The sequence below is a fragment of the Chiloscyllium plagiosum genome, chromosome 11 (assembly GCF_004010195.1).
Source record: "Chiloscyllium plagiosum isolate BGI_BamShark_2017 chromosome 11, ASM401019v2, whole genome shotgun sequence".
Taxonomy (NCBI): domain Eukaryota; kingdom Metazoa; phylum Chordata; class Chondrichthyes; order Orectolobiformes; family Hemiscylliidae; genus Chiloscyllium; species Chiloscyllium plagiosum.
Window position 1 is genome coordinate 51241888 of NC_057720.1, and position 19307 is coordinate 51261194.

General features: G+C 39.3%; 1 protein-coding gene across 8 annotated transcripts in view; it reads left to right on the forward strand.

Moving 5' to 3' along the window:
* Positions 1-19307, forward strand: part of dab1a (DAB adaptor protein 1a) — a 687756-nt gene that overhangs the window by 579564 nt on the left and 88885 nt on the right. For all 8 annotated transcript variants that reach the window (XM_043699305.1, XM_043699300.1, XM_043699303.1 and 5 more), the window contains one exon: positions 6695-6793. In XM_043699305.1, the coding sequence (XP_043555240.1) occupies positions 6695-6793 (99 nt within the window). The remainder of the gene's footprint in view (positions 1-6694; positions 6794-19307) is intronic.

Below are 19307 nucleotides of genomic sequence, written 5' to 3' on the forward strand. Positions count from 1 at the left end.
TTGCTGAACAAAGATGCCTTGGAGTGCAGTTCATAGCTCCTTCAAAGTGGAGTCACAGGTATTAGGATAGTGAAGAAGGTGTTTTATATGCTTCCTTTCTTGGACGGAGCATTGACTATAGGAGTTGTGCAGTCATATTATGACTGAATAGGATATTGCTTAGGCCACCTTTGGAATATTGTTTGCAGTTCTGGTCTTCCTCCTATTAGAACGATATTGTGAAACTTGAAAGGGTTCAGATAAGATTTACCAGGACATTTACAGATGTTGCCAGGGTGGGAGGATTTGAGCTACAGGGCGAGGCTGAATAGGCTGGGGCTGTTTTCCCTGGAGCGTTGGAGGCTGAGGGGTGACCTTATAGAGGTTTATAAAATCTTAAGGAGCATGGATAAGGTAAATAAACAAGGTCCTTTCTGTGGGGTGGGAGAGAAGAAATTGAGGGCATAGGTTTAGGGTGAGAGGGAAAAGATTTAAAAGGAACCTAATGGGCAACTTTTTCATGCAAAAAATGGTGCATGTATAGAATGAGATGCCAGAGGAAGTGGTGGAGGCTGCTACAATTACAACATTTAAAAGGCATCTGATTGGGTATATGAATAGGATGTATTTAGGGGGATATGGGCCAAGTGCTAGCAAATGGGACTAGATTAGGTTAGGATATCTGGTTGGCATGGGCAGTTTGGACAGAGGGGTCTGTTTCAGTGCTGTACATCTCTATGACTCGAAATTAGCTTTAAAGATAGTCCATTGGTGATCAAGATTACAAGAAGAATACAGGAGAATGAGATTGAGAAATATATCAGCCATGACTGATGGCGAAGCAGATTCAATGGGCCAAATGGCTTAATTCTGATCATATATCTTTCAGTCTTATAGATCCATATCATCATCAACAAAATTCCATTGACTCTAGAATGATTCCTGCAGATTGGAAGCTAGCAAATGTCACAACACTATTTAGGAAAGAAACAAGTGAAATAAAAGGAAATCATACTCCCATCAGCCTCCCATCAGTTGCTCAAAAATGCTCGAATCTATCTGTAGAGCAGATGTAATGGGCCAAATGGCCTAATTCTGCTCCTATGCCTTATTGTTTCTCAGTCGATGAGTGAACACTTGGATACAATAGATCTGATTGGGCATAGTCAATATAGATCTGCAAATTAATAACCATGTTTGATAAAGTTGCTGAAACCTTTTGAGGATGTTACTAACAAAATTGATAAAGGGGGATTGCAATATTTTCAGAAGGCTTTTGATAAAGTCTAACAAACATGAGGGAATAGGAGTTAATATGCTGACATGGATTAAGAGTTAGAGAAAAAAAATTGCAGATGCTGGAATCCAAGGTAGACAAGCAGGAGGCTAGAAGAACACAGCAAACCAGGCAGCATCAGGAGATGGAGAAGTCAACTTTTCAGGTATAACCCTTCTTCAGGATTGGAGCTGGGGATTAAGAATTGGCTAACAGACAGAAAACTGCAAGGATCAATTGTACAGGAGCTTGGTTATACTGCACCTCAGGAAAGATATAATTACCAGTGAAGGAGTGCAACAGTGGGATCGCTGGACTTGCTTATGGAGAGCGATTGGATTAACTGGGCCTGTATTCTGCAGAGTTTCCAAGAATGAGATGATCTCATTGAAACCCACAAAATACTTAAAGGAGTAGTCAAGGTACATGTAGATAAAATGATTCTCCTGGTTGAGGAGTGTAGGACTGTAAGCACAATTTAAAAATGAGGAAGATGCCATTTCGGACAAGATGAGAAATTTCTTCATTCAGAATGTGGTGAATCTTGGAAATTCTCTACCCCAGAAGGCTAGGAAAGCTTGGTTTTTTAATATAATTTTTAAAGCAGAGACTGATAAATGTTAATTATCAAGGGTGTAAAGTGTTGTAGGGATATTTGTATATTGTAAATATTAGGTTTTGAAGTGTTACATCAGTAGTGGTCAATTTAAATGATGGATTAGGCTCAAGTGGCTGAATACTCCTGTCCCTATGTTTCTAAACAGTTTTTCTATCTGTCTGTCAAAGAAAAATGACACATTGTAACAAGAACATTAATTTTTTTTAAAAATCAGAACATCTAAAACTCTAAGAATAACTAAAACAAGCCAGCTGCTTATGATCCAAACCACCAACTAAACAACTGTCTCAGATAAAACAAAATGTACATTTCAGTTCTTTAAACTGTCTATTCCGTTCATATTCCTTTAACACTGAACACTATCCCTTTTTAACTTTGTATACATGCTGCGTATATTTTGCCATTATATCTTCAATATTTATCTTGAATCAGCAGGTAACAAAATTGGTCTTTCCTTCACTTGAGAAAACCTTGCATCAGCTCCAAGCTGTTATGATCGAGATTAGTATTAAGAGAGAAGTTTAAGAACAACTTTGCTTCAGTCAACTGCAACTGGAGAAGTTGAAAGGAATTCAGCTGACACATCCACACCACACTCCCACCACACCCCAACCCCATTCTAACAATACACTTCTTGTACAGTAATTCTGTTTTTAAGTTTGGTGTTTATGATGCTATTTTTTTCACCCTAGTTTTTTGATGTTTACAGTATTTCAGACTCACCCTTCTAATACACATTCACTGTTTATGTCTTCCATTTGCATAAATATCAAGGTGAATGTCATGCTAATTAATAGACAAGCACTTTTATTGCATTGTTTTATCTTCTTGTCCTGCTTCCATTAGATCTTTCTTATCTTTGAAAGATAGCACAAGAGCCTGACCTTATCTTAGACAGCTGCTGTCCACAGTGAACCTGTAAAATATAAATAAGACTGACAGCTCAATTTGCCTTTGGCCTCCTACTAGCTTGCTTAAATGTTTGAAAAGCACCTGACATACATGTTGCTCTGAGATTGCACCCAATTTGGGTGTGATCCAATGTTTTGGCCAAGATATTTGAAACAATTGGAATGGCATTGATCAGTTTTCATTCATGCTACTTTATACTGACATGATCATATGATTTTAACACAAGGATATTGAGGGAAATTTGTTTCCTTCAAGTTTAGTCATATTACCTGGGGCTTTCTGTTTGACCCATTCAATTTAATGAGACGCAAAATTGTGCAGGGCAGCAGTGGAAAATTCTTGCCATTTTGTCCTCCCATTAGGCCCCAGTGATCCTTTGCAAGTGTTCTTATACAGCACCAGACACAGCCTGAGGGGAACTGGCATATTTTATGAAAACAGAACATACCACCAGGTTCTTTACTGGGGACAGTGCAAACAGAAAACAAAATTGACATCTTGCAACTGTTGTTCAAAAATGATTCCTGTCAGGTCTACTATGGTTCGACTTCAATACTTATTTTTAATTAGCAGTCATTTTTCCACATTTCTCCCAAAAATAAAGAATCCAGCAGCAAATGAAACACTGCTGTATAGTGATTCATGGAGAGACATTGGCCTAGTGGTATTATCATGTCAGATAATGGAATTTGAATTCAATTTTAAAAATCTGGAATCAAGAGTCTCATGATAATTAAGAAACTGATTTTCAATCATTGGAAAAACCAAACTGGTTCACTATTGTCTTTTAGGGAAGGAAACTGTTGTCCTTACCTGGTCTAGTGTCCATGTGACTCCAGATCCACAACAATGTGGACAGTTCTTAACTGTCCTCGGGGCAATTAGGGGTGGGTAGTAAATGCTGGACTGGCCAGCAATGTCCTCAAAAATGAAAAAAAAAATCACTTGAAAGATCTTAGCCTAAATATAGTCAAGGAGAAAATGGATGGCTTAATTAACTGCTGCATAAATTAATCAGTACAATGTTATTTTTTTCTAACAAGTGAAAGCTGGGAGATTGCTCCTGATTTGCAGAGGTTACTTGCAGTAGCTGCAGTTGCACAAGACAGGATCTAAACAGATGATAGAAGAATTGACCATTTGACAGTGTTACATTCATCTAGAATTTGTTGTAGTTGTCATGAATTTCATCCCAACACAAAAACCATTAAACACATAACACAATATTACAGTATCATAACTGCCTTTTGACCAATTGCCATAAGTCAATTCATTATTCTCTGACTGGTTTGACAGATACTGTGACCTTTTCTTATTTACCCTGAATGCATGTACAATCTCAATAGCTGCCCATGTCTTCAGGCTATGTGATAGAAGGTCAGGAAAATGACACAAACATTCTACAAATTCTTAAATTGTGACATGGAACAACAGCATTGTATTGTTATTACTACAAAGAAATAATCTATTAAAATGAAATGGAATTGCTGTCTGTCACAATTATGTTTGTAAACTTCTTTGTTTGCCCACATGTAGATCTGACTTTTCATGAAAGCATAGATTCTTGATGCATGCACAGACAACAAGGATTAAACCTTTGCAAATCCCACACAATTGATAGGCCTCCTGCCAAATACTTAGAAGATTGTAGTCTAAAGCCTTAAAACCTTGAACACACAATGTAAGCTGATACTTAGGGCAGTACTAAAGACAACAGTATTATCAGAAATGATTGTTAACCCAGTTGCCCATTTCTCATGGATCTGCTACAGATATAGTGCATATACAGGACGTCCCCCATATCCGTGGAATCGTTTTCCATGATTTCAATTACCAGCAGTTTACTGCAACCCAAACATATTATAGGAACCCTTCCAGAACCAGGGATAATGGGGCTAATTTCCCATTTAAATAAACGGGTTTGTTCCCATCTACAGTTTCAGGCTTCCGCGGTAGGTCTTGAAACATATCCCCTGCAGATATGTGGGGGACTACTGTATGTAGTTCCACTGCTCACTTGCATGAGGAGAACGGAGTTTAACTGCTTTCTGACTTATTTTTCCTCTCAAACAGTATAACAAAACTGATTAACTGGTATTCATCTTCCCTTTGGGATCTTGTCAGCATCATTGTTCTCTATTTTTGTAACAACATTAGCCTTCAAAGTAGGTCAGTGTATATGAAGCACTTCTGGAATATTTCTGAAGGGTATGGTCAGATGTTTTTGTTTTCTTTGCTGTGATATAACATGGCTGTAAATTAATTGTCACAAAGCTAGTCCTTTTTTTCTAAAAGCTGTTCCTTGGCTCAAGGATATTCTATCTTTGATTTTTTCAGAGGGATAATAAACCAAGCTGGACTCCAATTAGTCTGGTTTGGTACAGAGATTAAAGGGTATTGAGAGGCCTTTTTGTTTATATGTTAACAGATGAGACTTCAGGCTAAAGTGGTCATGTTTTCAAAGTGACCTGTAGAAAGAAAGAGGAGTGGTCAGCCCTCTAGCTGATCTGAGCAGTTTAGTTCAGTCCAGTACTGATTGAGAGTTCAACAGTGAACTGTGTGGAAATCCTCTCTCTCTCTCTCTCTCTTTCTCTCTCTCTCCTAACTTCAACCTTTAAGCATGTGTTCCATTTGTATTGGTTTTTACAGGGGCTTGCTTATTGGGGCTATTGCTTATATTCGGAACAGCTAACTTTAGTCTAGTTTGGATAGACTGAGTTCCATAGGGGTTCTTTATTCTGTTCTTCACGTTTCATTGTGTAATTTTGTGAATAACTTATTTGTCTGTTTTAAACCTGGTAGTCAACCTCACTAACATATTCTGAGTAACTTTCACTGTACACTTACCAAAACAAATTGCAAAGTTATGGTCTGGGTTGTCTGCTTAAGAATGGTTTGAGTGGTCTTGCCTAGTCCATAACATAATGGCATCAAATGTTCAGCTTTATAAACTGTAAGCAATTTCTCTTCTGAGGTAGTATAATGGTAAAATGATGTGAGATTACCTCTTTAAGACAGTCTTGTGTTGTTTCCCAAATGCAATGTTCAGCAACTTCCTTCACCAGGTTTTGTGTGCCACTTCCAAACAATCTTTTTTTAATTCATTCATTGAATGAGAATGTCGCTGGCTAGGCCAGTATTTATTGCCCATTCCCAGTTGCCTAGAGGCTAGTTAAGAGTCAACCACTGCTGTGGTTCTGGAGTCACATGTAGGCCAGACCAGGTAAGGATGGCAGTTTCCTTCCCTCAAGGACATTAGTGAAGCAGATAGTTTTTTGTTCCTGACATTCAACAATGGATTCATGGTCATCATTAGATTCTTAATTCCAGGTTGTTTTTTATTGAATTCAGTTCCATCTTTGAACCCAGGTCCCCAGAATATTACTTGGGTCTCTGAATTAATAGTCCAGGGATAGACAATGACTCAGTGGTTTACACTGCTGCCTCACAGCACCAGGGACCCAGGTTTGATTCCAGCCTTGGGCTACCGTGTGTGGAGTTTGCACATTCTCCCCATGTCTGCATAGGTTTCCTCAGGTACTCTGGTTCCCTTCCACAATTCAAAGAATTGGTCATGCTAATTTGCCCATACTGTTCAGGGATGTGTAGGTTAGGTTAATTAGTTAAAGGTAAATGTAGAGTGATAGGGTAGGAGAATGGGCCTGGATGGGTTACTCTTTGGAAGGTTGGTGTGGACTTGTTGCGTCAAATGGCCTGTTTCCACACTGTAGGGATTCTAAGTTCTAAGTGTCACCTCCCCACAAATTCAACACAATTGAACGGCATGAGAAACAATTCACTAGTGATTTTGAACTTCAGTGCTTAGGAAGCCAGAAACACAAGAACTGCTTGGTTGAATGTTGTGTTTTCTTACTGCCACTTATTTTATATTGTTTTATCTCCTACAGGGAATTGCAGCTGCAGCACGGTCAAAAGGGGAACATAAACAGAGAATCTTTCTGACCATTTCATTTGGAGGAATAAAAATCTTTGATGAAAAGACAGGAGTAAGTCACCAGGGTACTTGTATAAAAAATATTCCTGGCTTGCAGATCTCAGATACTTCAGTAGGTGAGGATAAATTGAGTCTGAAGCTCATTTGGGAAAGATTTAATTCCATTTTATTAATCCTGAAATAGTCATTACCATCAAATGTGATAATGGGCTGAAATCAACATGACAGGATATCAACAAGATTTTTAAAAATTAGACAAACCTGTTTACAACAATGTGAAACCTGCATCTCTGGGATTTATTGCTGAATCCATGCATTTTAGAAAAGCTTTACATTTTGCATTTATACTCTGCGAACCAAAGGCTCAACAATTCGTTTAAGTTTTAAAATTCTGATATTAGGCTGCCACATCTGCAAAACCAAAATTGTGCAAGACAACCTATGGGTTTTGCTGTTTCCAGATGTAATAAGTAGTTTGTTCATTTCACTTCATTCCTCAAATTTAATGTTGATGTGATATGCAAAACTGACTAGTTTTACAGACACGTTGCAATATAATTGGACCAAAGGAATATATGAATCCAATTGAACCGAATAGATATGCATGACATAATTCAAAAACAAATATAACCTTTAAAAGATGTCCCATTTCTGGAGTGACGAAGCAAACTGAGTATCCTGTGCTCAAATTAAATGTTGTGATGTCTGATATCTGATGCGTATGTTATCCTCTCAAGAAGGAGAACATGTAAAGTTGCATTTAGGAAATTGCAAATACTTTACAATGGCACAATAGATCAATATACCACTCATAGTTGTACTGAGTGACACAGACCAGCAAATTGTCAGCTGATCAGCCAGGGTTGCAGTTTATAAAATCATGGGGACAAAGTCTTTTCCCTGGGGTGGGGGAGTCCAGAACTAGAGGGCATAGGTTTAAGGTGAGGGGGAAAAAATTTAAAAGGGACCTGAGGGGCAACTTGTTCATACAGAGGGTAGTGTATGTATGGAATGAGTTGCCAGAGGAAGTGGTGGAGGTTGGTACAATTACAGCATTTACAAGGAATCTGGATGGGTATATGATTAGGAAGGGTTTAGAGGAATATGGACCAAGTGTTGGTAAATGGGACTAGATTAGGTTAGGAAATCTGGTTGACATGCATGAGTTGGACTGAAGGGTTTGTTTCCGTGCCATACATCTCTATGACTCTCTGTTGATATTAAAATTTTGCTCACCAGATCAACACGTGTCATCATCTGTTTTTATGCACTAATTTTGATGCAGTGCCAGTACAGAGAAAATAATTAGCTTTAGAGAGAGAAATTTCCTAAATATTGTCCAGTTTTAGAGAATTAGTATCCTATTTGTCACTTGCTCTTTCTGCTAATAGACCACATTTATTAACTTAGTTTGACGTTACTGAAGGTTGGTATTCTTGAGAATCACTGACCTGGGCAAGTTTATATATACATAATTTATTTGTTGTTTCATCTTAACATTGACACATTTGAAATAAATATGGATCATTAAAATCATCTTTTACTAAGGTATTGTGGCTGGTCATTAAAGACATTTTTATTAGAAGTGTGTAAAAGTTATACTTGTATAGGAAGATAAATCAGTAATAAAATCATTTTCTTTTATTTACTCATGTAACATGAGTTTGTTGCTGTCTGACCAGCAGTTCTTGCCCATCACTAGTTACTCTTAACAAAGTATTTTAGAGTTTTCTTCTTCAATTGGTGCAGCTAATTTGCTGAAGTAGACCCACAATGTCGTTAGGGAGGGAATTCCATGATTTTGACCCAGTGACAGTGAAGGAACAGTGGTATATTTCCAAGTAGGATACTGAATGGCTTAGAGGGGAACTTGCAGGTTGTGGCGTTCCCATGTATCTGATGCCCTTGTCCTTGCATATGTGGGTTTGGAAGATACTGTCTAAGGATCTTAGGTGGATCTGTGCAGTCCATCTTCATATATACTGCTGCTACTGAGCGTTGGTGGTGGAGGGAATGGATGTTTCTAGATAGGGTGTTAGTCAAGCAGGCTGGATGGTATCAAGATTCCTGAGTGTTGTTGGAGCTAAACTCATCCAGGCAAGTGGGGAGTATTCCATCATTCTCCCGACTTGTGTCTTGTAGATGGTGGACAAGTTTTGGGTAGTTAGGTAAAATATTCATTACAATATTCCTAGCCTCTAACCCTGTAGAACTGCACTTATATGCAAGCGGAGTTGAGTTTCTAATTAATGGTAACTCCCAGGGATGGTAATATCATTGAGTGTCAAGTGGCAGTTGTTAGGTTGTCTCTTTTGGAGATGGTCATTGCCTACCATCTGGGTATTGCAAATATTACTTGTCAATTGTCAGCCCAAACCTCAATATTACTCAGATCTTGTTGTATTTGACCATATACTACTTCGGTGTCTGAGGACTTGAGAATGGTACTGAATATTGTCCACCGATGATTACACATCCCCACTTCTGACTTTTGATGGAGGAAAGGCATGGATGAAGCAGCTGAAGATAGTTGAGCCTTGGACACCACCTTGAGAAATTCCTGCAGAAATGTCCTGGTGCTGACATGACTGACCTCCAACAATCACAACCATCTTCCTATGTACCAGATATGACTCCAACTACTGGAGAGTTTGCGCCCTGATTCCCATTGATATCAGTTTTGATAAGGCTCCATAATGCTACATTCTGTTGAATGCAACCTTGATATAACAACCTCTCACTCCCCTCTTCCCACTGGAATTCAGCTGTTTTATCAATGTTTGAACCAAGGCTGTAATGAGATCAGGAACTGAGTGGCCCTGATGGAACCTAAACTGCGCATCACTGAACAGCTTATTGCTGAGCAGGTGCTGCTTCATAGCACTATTGATGGCACTTTCCATCACTTTACTGATGATCAAGAGTAATCTGATGGGGCAGTAATTGGCTGGGTTTGCTTTCTCCTGCATTTTGTATACAGGTTATACCTGGGCAATTTTCCATATTGTCAGATAGATGCCAGCATTGTCACTGTACAGGAATAGCTTGGCAAAAGCAGCAGCAAGTTCTGGAGCACAAGCTCTATTACTGGAATGTTGTCAGAATTTTCAGCAGAAAACACTAATATTCTCTGGTCTTTCAGCAGAAAAATGGATTGTTAGCTGCACAAGGCAAAGCACAAAGTGATGCATGTTTATCTTAGGATTCCTAATATTTTGCTTCAATCTCATTTCAACAGTTAGTGTATTTACAAAAATACACTAAACTACAACTCACCTGCTCCACAGGGTCCTAGGAAGGATCACTTAACTGGAAGCAGTCACAATCCACTTCACCAGACCACTCAAATATAAGAAACCTGTGAGGAAGCGGGGTAAGCATGCTGGTCTGCTAATAAGACAGATTACGCGATTTCAAGACCCCACCCCCCTTCCTAGCTTACTCCTAGCAAATGTACAATCTCTGGAGAATAAGATGGACAAACTCAGATCACGGCTCAGCTTCCAGCATGAACTGCAGGACTGCTGCGCACTCTGCTTCACAGAAACCTGGCTCAACCCATCCGTTCCATACTGCGCACTTCAAGCTGATGGTTCTTCTATCTGTCGTATGGACCGTATAACGTCCTCTGGTAAGACAAAGGGTGGAGGGAGTTGCTTTTTAATTAACAACTAGTGGTGCACAGACATTGCAACCCTGAGCAACCATTGTTCCCCAAAGTTTGAACTCCTCACCATCAAATGCCGCCCCTTCTATCTACCACGGGAATTTACCACTGCTATACAAACTGCCGCGTACATACTGCCACAAGGAAAGGTTGAAGTAGCTCTGCATGTGCTGTACTCCAACACTAACACCCTGGAGATGGAACACCCCCAGGCCCTGTTTATTGTAACTGGCGACTTCAATCAAGCCAATTGAAGGAATGTGTTGCTCAAGTACCACCAGAACATTACCTGCCCCACCAGGGGCCCGAACATTTTAGAGCACTGCTATACCCCTGTGAAAGATGCCTACCACTCCATCCCCCATCCTCATTTCGGGAACTCTGACCACAATGCCGAGTTTCTTCTCCAGGCTTACAGGCAAAAGCTCAAGCAGGAGACCCCCTCGCAGATACAGGTCCAGTGTTGGTTGGAGGAGGCAGACGATCAACTCTGGTGCTGTCTGGAATCGGCTGATTGGGCCATGTTCATACAGCCTGCAGATACCTTGGACGAGTATGCCACCACTGTCACACTTTATCAGCAAATGTGTGGAGGACTGCATACTGAGGAAGTCAAACTGGGTGTTTCCCAACAGGAAACCCTGGATGAATCAGGACATACAAAACCTGCTAAAAACCACACGTGAGGTCTTCAGATCAGGAGATCCACTCAACTATAAGGAATCCAAGTATGACCTTCGCAGAGCCATTAAGACAGCCAAGGACCAATACCGATCCAAACTAGAGACCCAGATAGACACCTGGTGACTATAGCAAGAACTGAATAACATCACGGGTTCTAAGAAGAGACAGTGCAAGATAGCAGACAATGACACATCCCTCCCAGATCATCTCAGCACTTTCTATGCTTGCTTTGAGCAGAGTTTCGGCAGCGAGGTAACACCTATTCCAGCAAGTCCGGATGAACCTATCCCAACAGTCACTGCATCAGAGGTCAGATCAGTTTTCCTTCAAGTGAATCCAAGGAAAGTGATGGGACCAGATGGAGTACCAGGCCGTGCACTCAGAGCATGTGCAGATCAACTGGCAGAGGTCTTCTCGGACATCTTCAACCTCTCCTTGCAGCAGGCCACTGTCCCTGCCTGTTTCAAGAGGACCAACGTCATCCCTGTGCCGAAGAAGGCTCATGCAGCATCAGGATTCCTGATGAAGGGTTTATGCCCGAAATGTTGATTCTCCTGCTCCTCGGATGCTGCCTGACCTGCTGTGCTTTTCCAGCACTACCCTCACGACTCTGATCTCCAGCATCTGCAGTCCTCAGTTTCTCCTCCGTCTCAGTGCCTACCGCCCAGTGGCCCTAACGTTGGTGATCATGAAGCGCTTTGAAAGGCATTAGTCAACTCTAGATTCCCCACTACTCTTGACCCACTGCAATATGGACCAACAGATCCATGTCAGATACTATATCACTTGTCTTTCACTCCTCCCTAGAACATCTTGACACCAAGAACAGCTACGTAAGAATCCTACTCATTGACTACAGTTCAGCCTTCAACACTGATTCGAGACTGATTACTAAACTTAGTGATCTCAGACTAAGCCCCATTCTCTGAAATTGGATCCTCAGTTTCCCGACCCATAGGCCACAATCAGTGAAGATTGGGGACAATCTTTCATCCTCACTAACATTTAACACTGGAGCCCCCTCCCCAGATTGCATACTCAGCTCCCTGCTACACCCACTGATACCCATGACTACATTGCCAAATACCAGACTAATGCCGTTTACAACTTCGCTGATGACACCACCATAGTTGGTTGAATCTCAGATGGTGATGAAACAGACTACAGACGGGAGGTGGAAGACCTGAAAAATAGTGCATTGAGAACAACCCATCTCTCAATGCCAGCAAAACCAATGAACCCATTATTAACTTTAGGTGGGATGTTACTCATGCCTCCCTACACATTAACAGCACAGAGGTGGAACGAGTTGCGAGTGTCAAGCTCCTAGGAGTGATCATCCACAACAAGCTTTCTTGGACTCTTCATGTTTATGCACTGGTTACAAAGGCCCAACAACATCTCTTCTTCCTCAGGCAGCTGAGGAAATTTGGCATGATGGCGAATACCCTTGCCATCATTTTTAGGTGTGCCATCGAGAGTATTCTGTCTGGATGTATCACTACTTGGTATGGCAACTGTACCATTCAAGATCGGAGATGGTTACAGAGAGTGGTGAACTCAGCCCGAACAATCACAAAGGCTAACCTCCCATCCATCGAATACATGGCTTGGAGAGGGTGGACGCTAGGAAATTGTTTCCGTTAGGTGAGGAGACTAGGACCCGTGGACACAGCCTTAGAATTAGAGGGGGTAAATTCAGAACAGAAATGCAGAGACATTTCTTCAGCCAGAGAGTGGTGGGCCTGTGGAATTCATTGCCACAGAGTGCAGTGGAGGCTGGGACGCTAAATGTCTTCAAGGCAGAAATTGATAAATTCTTGATGTCACAAGGAATTAAGGGCTACGGGGAGAATGCGGGTAAGTGGAGTTGAAATGCCCATCAGCCATGATTGAATGGCGGAGTGGACTCGATGGGCTGAATGACCTTACTTCCGCTCCTATGTCTTATGGTCTTATGGAATCCATCTACCAGGAAAGGCTGCCAGCATTCTCAAAATTCATCCTACCCTGGCAATGTTTTTCTACAGCCTCTACCATTGGGGAGAAGGTACAGAAGCCTGAACACACGCACTAGCCAGTTTCATAACAGCTTCTACCCTACTGATGTTAGAATACTGAATGGGCTTTCAAACTCTTGACATTCGCCTGTACCTGTGTTTTTGTTTTTGCCACTGTTTACCTATTATTCACTTATCTAAGTTACCTATCTATGTGATCTGCCTGTATTGATCGCAAGACAAAGCTTTTCACTGTACCTTGGTACACGTGACAATAAATTCAATTCAATTCAATTCAATTCAATTCAATTCAGCTTAATTCAATTCAGTTCAATTCAATTCAGTTCAATTCAGTTCAATTGATCAGTTAGTGGGTACATATGAAAGACATTAAAAGCACAAGGTAAAACCAATTGTGTGACTGAGGGTTTGGGGTGACGGCGTTTAAGTAGGCATATAAAACAAAAAGAAATGGATGCATTGCAGGGCATCTATTTTGATAATAACCAGAGTGGAGCAGGAAGAGACAATGTACAAGCACCAAACAACAGTGGAAAAGAGGATCAAAGAGACAAAAAAAGCAATACGATAAAATTAATGGTTCTTAAATGTGCATAATATTTGGAGCAAAATAAATAAATTAATAGCTCAGATAGAGGTTAATGGGTATGATCTTTCAGCAATTAAGAAGACATGGTTACAAGGAGAGCAAAGATAAAAACAAAGTATTCGGGGAGTTGTGACTATTTGAAAGGACAGTAAGGAAAGGAAGGGTGGTGGAGTAGCTTTATTAGTCTGAGGTGGAATACGTATGACAGGAAGAAATTATGTAGAATCTATATGGATAGCTGTCAGAAATAACAAGTGGAAGAACACACTGGTGGGAGCAGTCTACAGGTTTCTGAACAGTAGCTGTCCTGTAAGACAGAATAAATTGGAAAAAAAATATTAATCATAACTGTCTTTAATTGTCATGTTGGTTAGGAAAATCAAATTGGCAAAGAAGTAAGAATTCATAATGCATTTGGGACATTATTTTAGAGCAACACATTGTGGATCCAATCGGGGATCCAACGATTTTGGATCTGGTAATGTGTATTTAAGTAGATTTAATAAACAGTCTCTGAGTTAAGTTTTCCCTTAGAATCAGTGGCCATAACTTGGTAGAATTTAGCACTCAGTTTGACAGTGAAAAACTTTCATTGGTAACAACTGTGCTAAATTTAAATGAGGGCTCGTACATAGGGATGTGAAGCGAAAGTGGGTACTGCAGATGCTGGAAATCAGAGTCAAGATTAGAGTGGTGCTGGAAAAGCACAGCAGGTCGGGCAGCATCTGAGGAGCAGGAAAATTGACATTCCAGGCAAAAGCCTTTCATCAGGAATGAAAGGGATGTGAGCAAAGTTGGCTGGAGTGGACTGAAAAAGGAGTTCAGAAGAAAAGACAATTGCAGAAACTTAAGAAAATCATTCATAACTCACAGTAAAGATATATCCCAGTAAAGAAGAAGGACTCGAGGAGGATAAAACCACCATGGTTGACCAGAGCTGTTAAGGATTATATCAAATTGAAAAAAAAACCTACAATGTGGCAATGATTACTGGTAAACTAAAGGATGAATCAAGTTTTTAAAACCAATCAAAAGACAACCAAAAAAGGATAAAGAAGGAAAAAAATAAATTATGAGGGCAAACTAGCAAGCAATTTTTTAAAAAGACAGCAAGAGCTACCTTAAATATATGAAAAAGATGACAAAGGCTAAATTGACCATAGTATCATGAGAGAACAAAGCTTGGAAAATAATAATGGAATGCAGGAAATGTCAGAGGGTTGAGTAAATGCTTGGCATTCATCTTAATGATAGAGAACATCAATAAAGCATTCCAAAAATCAGGGGGTTGAAGTGGGTGAGGAAATAAAAACAGTAACTATCACGAGAGAAAAATGTATGAGGGAAACCAATGTTGTTCAAGGCTGCTAAGTCCTCTGGATCTGATAGGTTGTATTCTAGGATTTTAAGGAAGTAGCTACAGAGATTGTGAGTGCACTGGTGATAATCTTCCAAATATCTTTAGATTCTGGGGAAGTCTCAGACAATTGGAAAACAGCAATTGCAACCTATTGTTCAAAAAGGGAGGGAGACAAAAATAGATGAGTTAGCTTAACATTTTAAATTGGGAGGATATTAACATCTATTATAAAGTCTGTAATCTCAGAATTTAGAAAAATGTAATATAATCAAGCAAAATCAACATGCCTTTCCAAAAGGGGAAATCATGCCTGACAAATTCATTACAGTTCTTTGAAGTAACAAATAACATAGGTAAATGGGAAGCAGTCTATTTAATGTATTTGAATTTTGACCAGGCATTCAATAATGTACTACACGTATGGTTACTTAATAGCATAACAGCCCATGGTGTTGGATGTATTATATTAGCATGAATAGAAGATTGGCTCACTAATAGGAGACAGAGTTGGGGTAAAAGAGACATTTTTAGGATGTTAACCTATAACTAAAGGAATGCCAAAGGGATCAGTGCTGAGGTCACTATATTAATCACTTGGATGATGGAAGTGAATGTACTGTTGCAAAGTTTGCGGATGATACAAAAATAGATGGGTAAGTAAGTAATGAGGATGATACAAAGAATTTATAGAGAGAGAGACAGGTTGAGTGACTGGCCAAAACCTGGCAGTTGAAATGCAATGTGGGAATATGTGGTTGGTATGTTGAAGGAAGAACAGAAGAACTGAATATTATTCAAATGGAGAAAGACTGCAGAAAGCTCCAGCACAAAGGGATTTGGTCCTTGCACGTGAATCACAACAAGCTAGCATCCATATTGAGCAGGTAATAGGGAAAGCAAATGGAATATTGGCCTTTATTTCAAAGGGAGTGGAATCTAAAATTGTGGAGGTCTTGCTGAAATTCTTTATGGCACTAGTCATACCACAGCTGGGACACTGTAAACAGTTTAGTTCCCTTATCTAAGGAAAGATATACTGGCAATGGAGGCAGTCCAGAGAAGATTCATTCATGTAATTCCTATGATGAAGGGATTTTCTTATCAAGAGATGTTAAGTAGGTTTGGCTTGTACTCATTGGGGTTGAGAAGAAGGAGAGACCTTATTAGAAACTTTTAAGGTTCTTAGGGGGCTTGATAGGGTTGATTTCCCTTGTGCGAAAGTCTAGGACCAGAAGGTATAATTTCAGAGTAAGGCATCACCCACTTAACAGACAGATGTGGAGGAATATCTTCTGTCAGAGGGTAGTAAATCTGTAGAATCTTTGTTGCTGAAGAGGGTTCCAGAAGCACGGTTGTGTTTGTTGATTATTCAAAGCTGAGCTTGACCGATTTTTAATCCGTCAGGGACTCAAGAGTTATGAGGATGAGGAAGGTAGATTGACTTGAGGATTATCAGATCAACCATAATCTCATTGATTGGCAGAGCAGAGTCGCTGAGCTGAATGGCCTAAGACAGACCTTGCATTTTATGGTCTAAATGGACCAAGATTTTGAATCATACCAAACTATAAATCCCAAAGGAAGTGTGCAATGTAAGGGAATTAAAATGAAAAAAAAAATGCTATCCTGTTTTGTAATTTACTAGCTGACCACAGTAGTTTTTGGATTTAAGATATTTTTTGTGAAAAGAAGATAGGATTGGTTACTGAAATTTGCCATTTTTTAATCCCTTGAATCTACTGCACTATTTTATCCTTAGCTCAGACTTGATGCTTGTGCTATTGTTGTCCATGGCAGGTAATTTATCTGGCCCACTGTTAGACTGTGTAAGTAACTGAGGATTATAATTTTGATGAACATCCATTTTTTTTTGTTAATCCCATTATTTGTTTTCTTGTTAAAAACAGGTTTCCTTTAAATGCACTTAGCTTTAGAAAGAGAGGGTGTGCACGTTGTGTTGGACTGTTTCCCCACTCACCATTGCCAAATGTCTTTTATTTTTTGACAAAATTAAACTTTAAACCCTGGAAAAAAATATTTTAAGTCCAGAATAAAAATGGACTTCTTCCTTAGATGTACATTTAGATGTTATTTAAATCTTGTCCTAAATGTTATTCAATAATCATTTCAATGAAAGCATTTTAATATAATAATAGAATTTAAATTAATTTAGAATTGCTTTTCAATTAGCTATGTTGCACACAAAAGGAATTACAGCATATTTTACCAAACAGCATTTATGACATTTCACACGTCCAAGAATAATTTTATACTCTTGCCTTGATTCTAAATTTATCTGTGTCACACAGAAAGGAATAAACTCATTGCCAACAGGACACAGCTAACCGCTCAAAACTAGGACAGCCCTCATACTGTTATCTGTGATTGCTTGCATTGGGTCAAACTGCTATAGGCATTACTTTATGAAGAAGCAAGAACTGAAGAAAACACTGGAAGTTTTATAAAGGTCTTGTTACGACTGGGGTTAAACCCTCCTGCTTAATTTAAAACCAGCAACATAGAAAAGGTTTATCCTATGCAGTAATCTGTAAAAATTCGAGTGGTCAAGAACTATGTAAAGTAAAAATTAATAAGTTTATTTCTTAAAGTATAACCAAGAATAATTAACCAACAACTATTTACAATTGCTCCTTCTAACATATCTTTTACTTTCCCTTCTATAATACTAGTCTGATAAAACTCCCAGTTAAAGTTTTCAGAAAAATCCAAATATTAAAACCAGCCAACGGTCAAATTTTCTCTTTATCTTCATCGGTAGATTGGCTCTCCAGATCAGTGTTGAGGTTTTCCTCTGTGCAAACTCCTTCTCTGGACAGGTACCTCTCAGAGAGTTCTGACTAGCAGTCTACAGCTGTTGGTCTGGTGGCAGTTCTCCTCCAAACTGTTCAATTTTCCTCCGTCTTATACCCCAAAGCATTGGATTGTGTCATTGGTTTTTAAAATTGTCAATATACTCAATTCAAACTTGATTGGAATTTGTTTTTTTTTCCTGAAGAATAATTTAAACTGATAGGCCTAATTCGAACCTGTTTTGTCGTTTCCAGGCAAGTAGCTACCCCAGTAGCTGGAGCACATGTTACATTGTGTCTTATTGAAAACACTTGGTGCTGTCACTGCTAGCTTTTACTCTCTTAAAAAGGTATAGTACACCCTCATCTTCATAAAAAATGAACCATCATAATGAAAAGATGGCTTCATTTGTTTCTGTGCTTTTTAAACACATTACCCTAACATACAGATAAGTTTAATATAAGTTCCCCTTAACTTCTTTTATATAGGAAAAACATTAAATAAAGACAAATCTCATCTAAATTCTATCAGTTAAATCTGCAATAACGCATCCACAATTACATTCTTCCAACCCGCAATGTGTACAATTTTTAAATTAAAAGTCTGTAAGACTCCAACGAAATAGTCTCATATTCTTGTCTTTAAAGTGTTCTAAGAATGTAAGTGGATTGTGGTCAGTGTACACAACCATCTCTGACATATTGTTCATGACATACACATTAAAATGTTGTCAGGCCACTACCAAACTCAATAGTTCTTATTCAATTGTGGAGTATTTCCTTTGGTGGTTGTTGATCTTCTTCGAAAAGTAACCAACTGGCAGTTCAATCCCATCCTCATTTTCCTGTAGAAGTACAGCTCCAACTCCAATGTCACTAGCATCGGTGGCAACTTTAAAAGGTTTTGAAAAGTTTAGCGTAGCTAAAACTGGTTTGGTGGTTAATATTGATTTCAAATGGTTGAATCCTTCCTGGCATTGTTCAGTCCACCGAAACTTTGTGTTCTTCTTCAGCAAATCGGTTAATGGTGCCACTACACTGCTGAGGTTTGGAACAAACTTCCAATAGAATCCACTGAGTCCTAAGAATCAAAACACCTCTTTCTTCGAGGTTGGTCATGGAAATTTGTCGATGGCCTTTGTCTTTGCATTCCATGGGGTCAACCTTCCATGACCGATGTTATGTCCGAAGAACGTCACCTCTGCTTTCGTGAATTCTGTTTTATTTAAGTTTATCACAAGTTTTGTTTCTCGTTGTCATTCAAAAAGCTCTGCCAGCTGTACCATGTGATCTTTCCAGGACTTACTAAAGATCACTTCATCGTCCAAATAGACTGCACAATTTGTTAACCCAGCCACAACTCTGTTCATGAGTCTTTGGAATGTGGCAGATGCGTTCTTCATTCCAAAAGGGATCACTTTAAACTGATATAGCC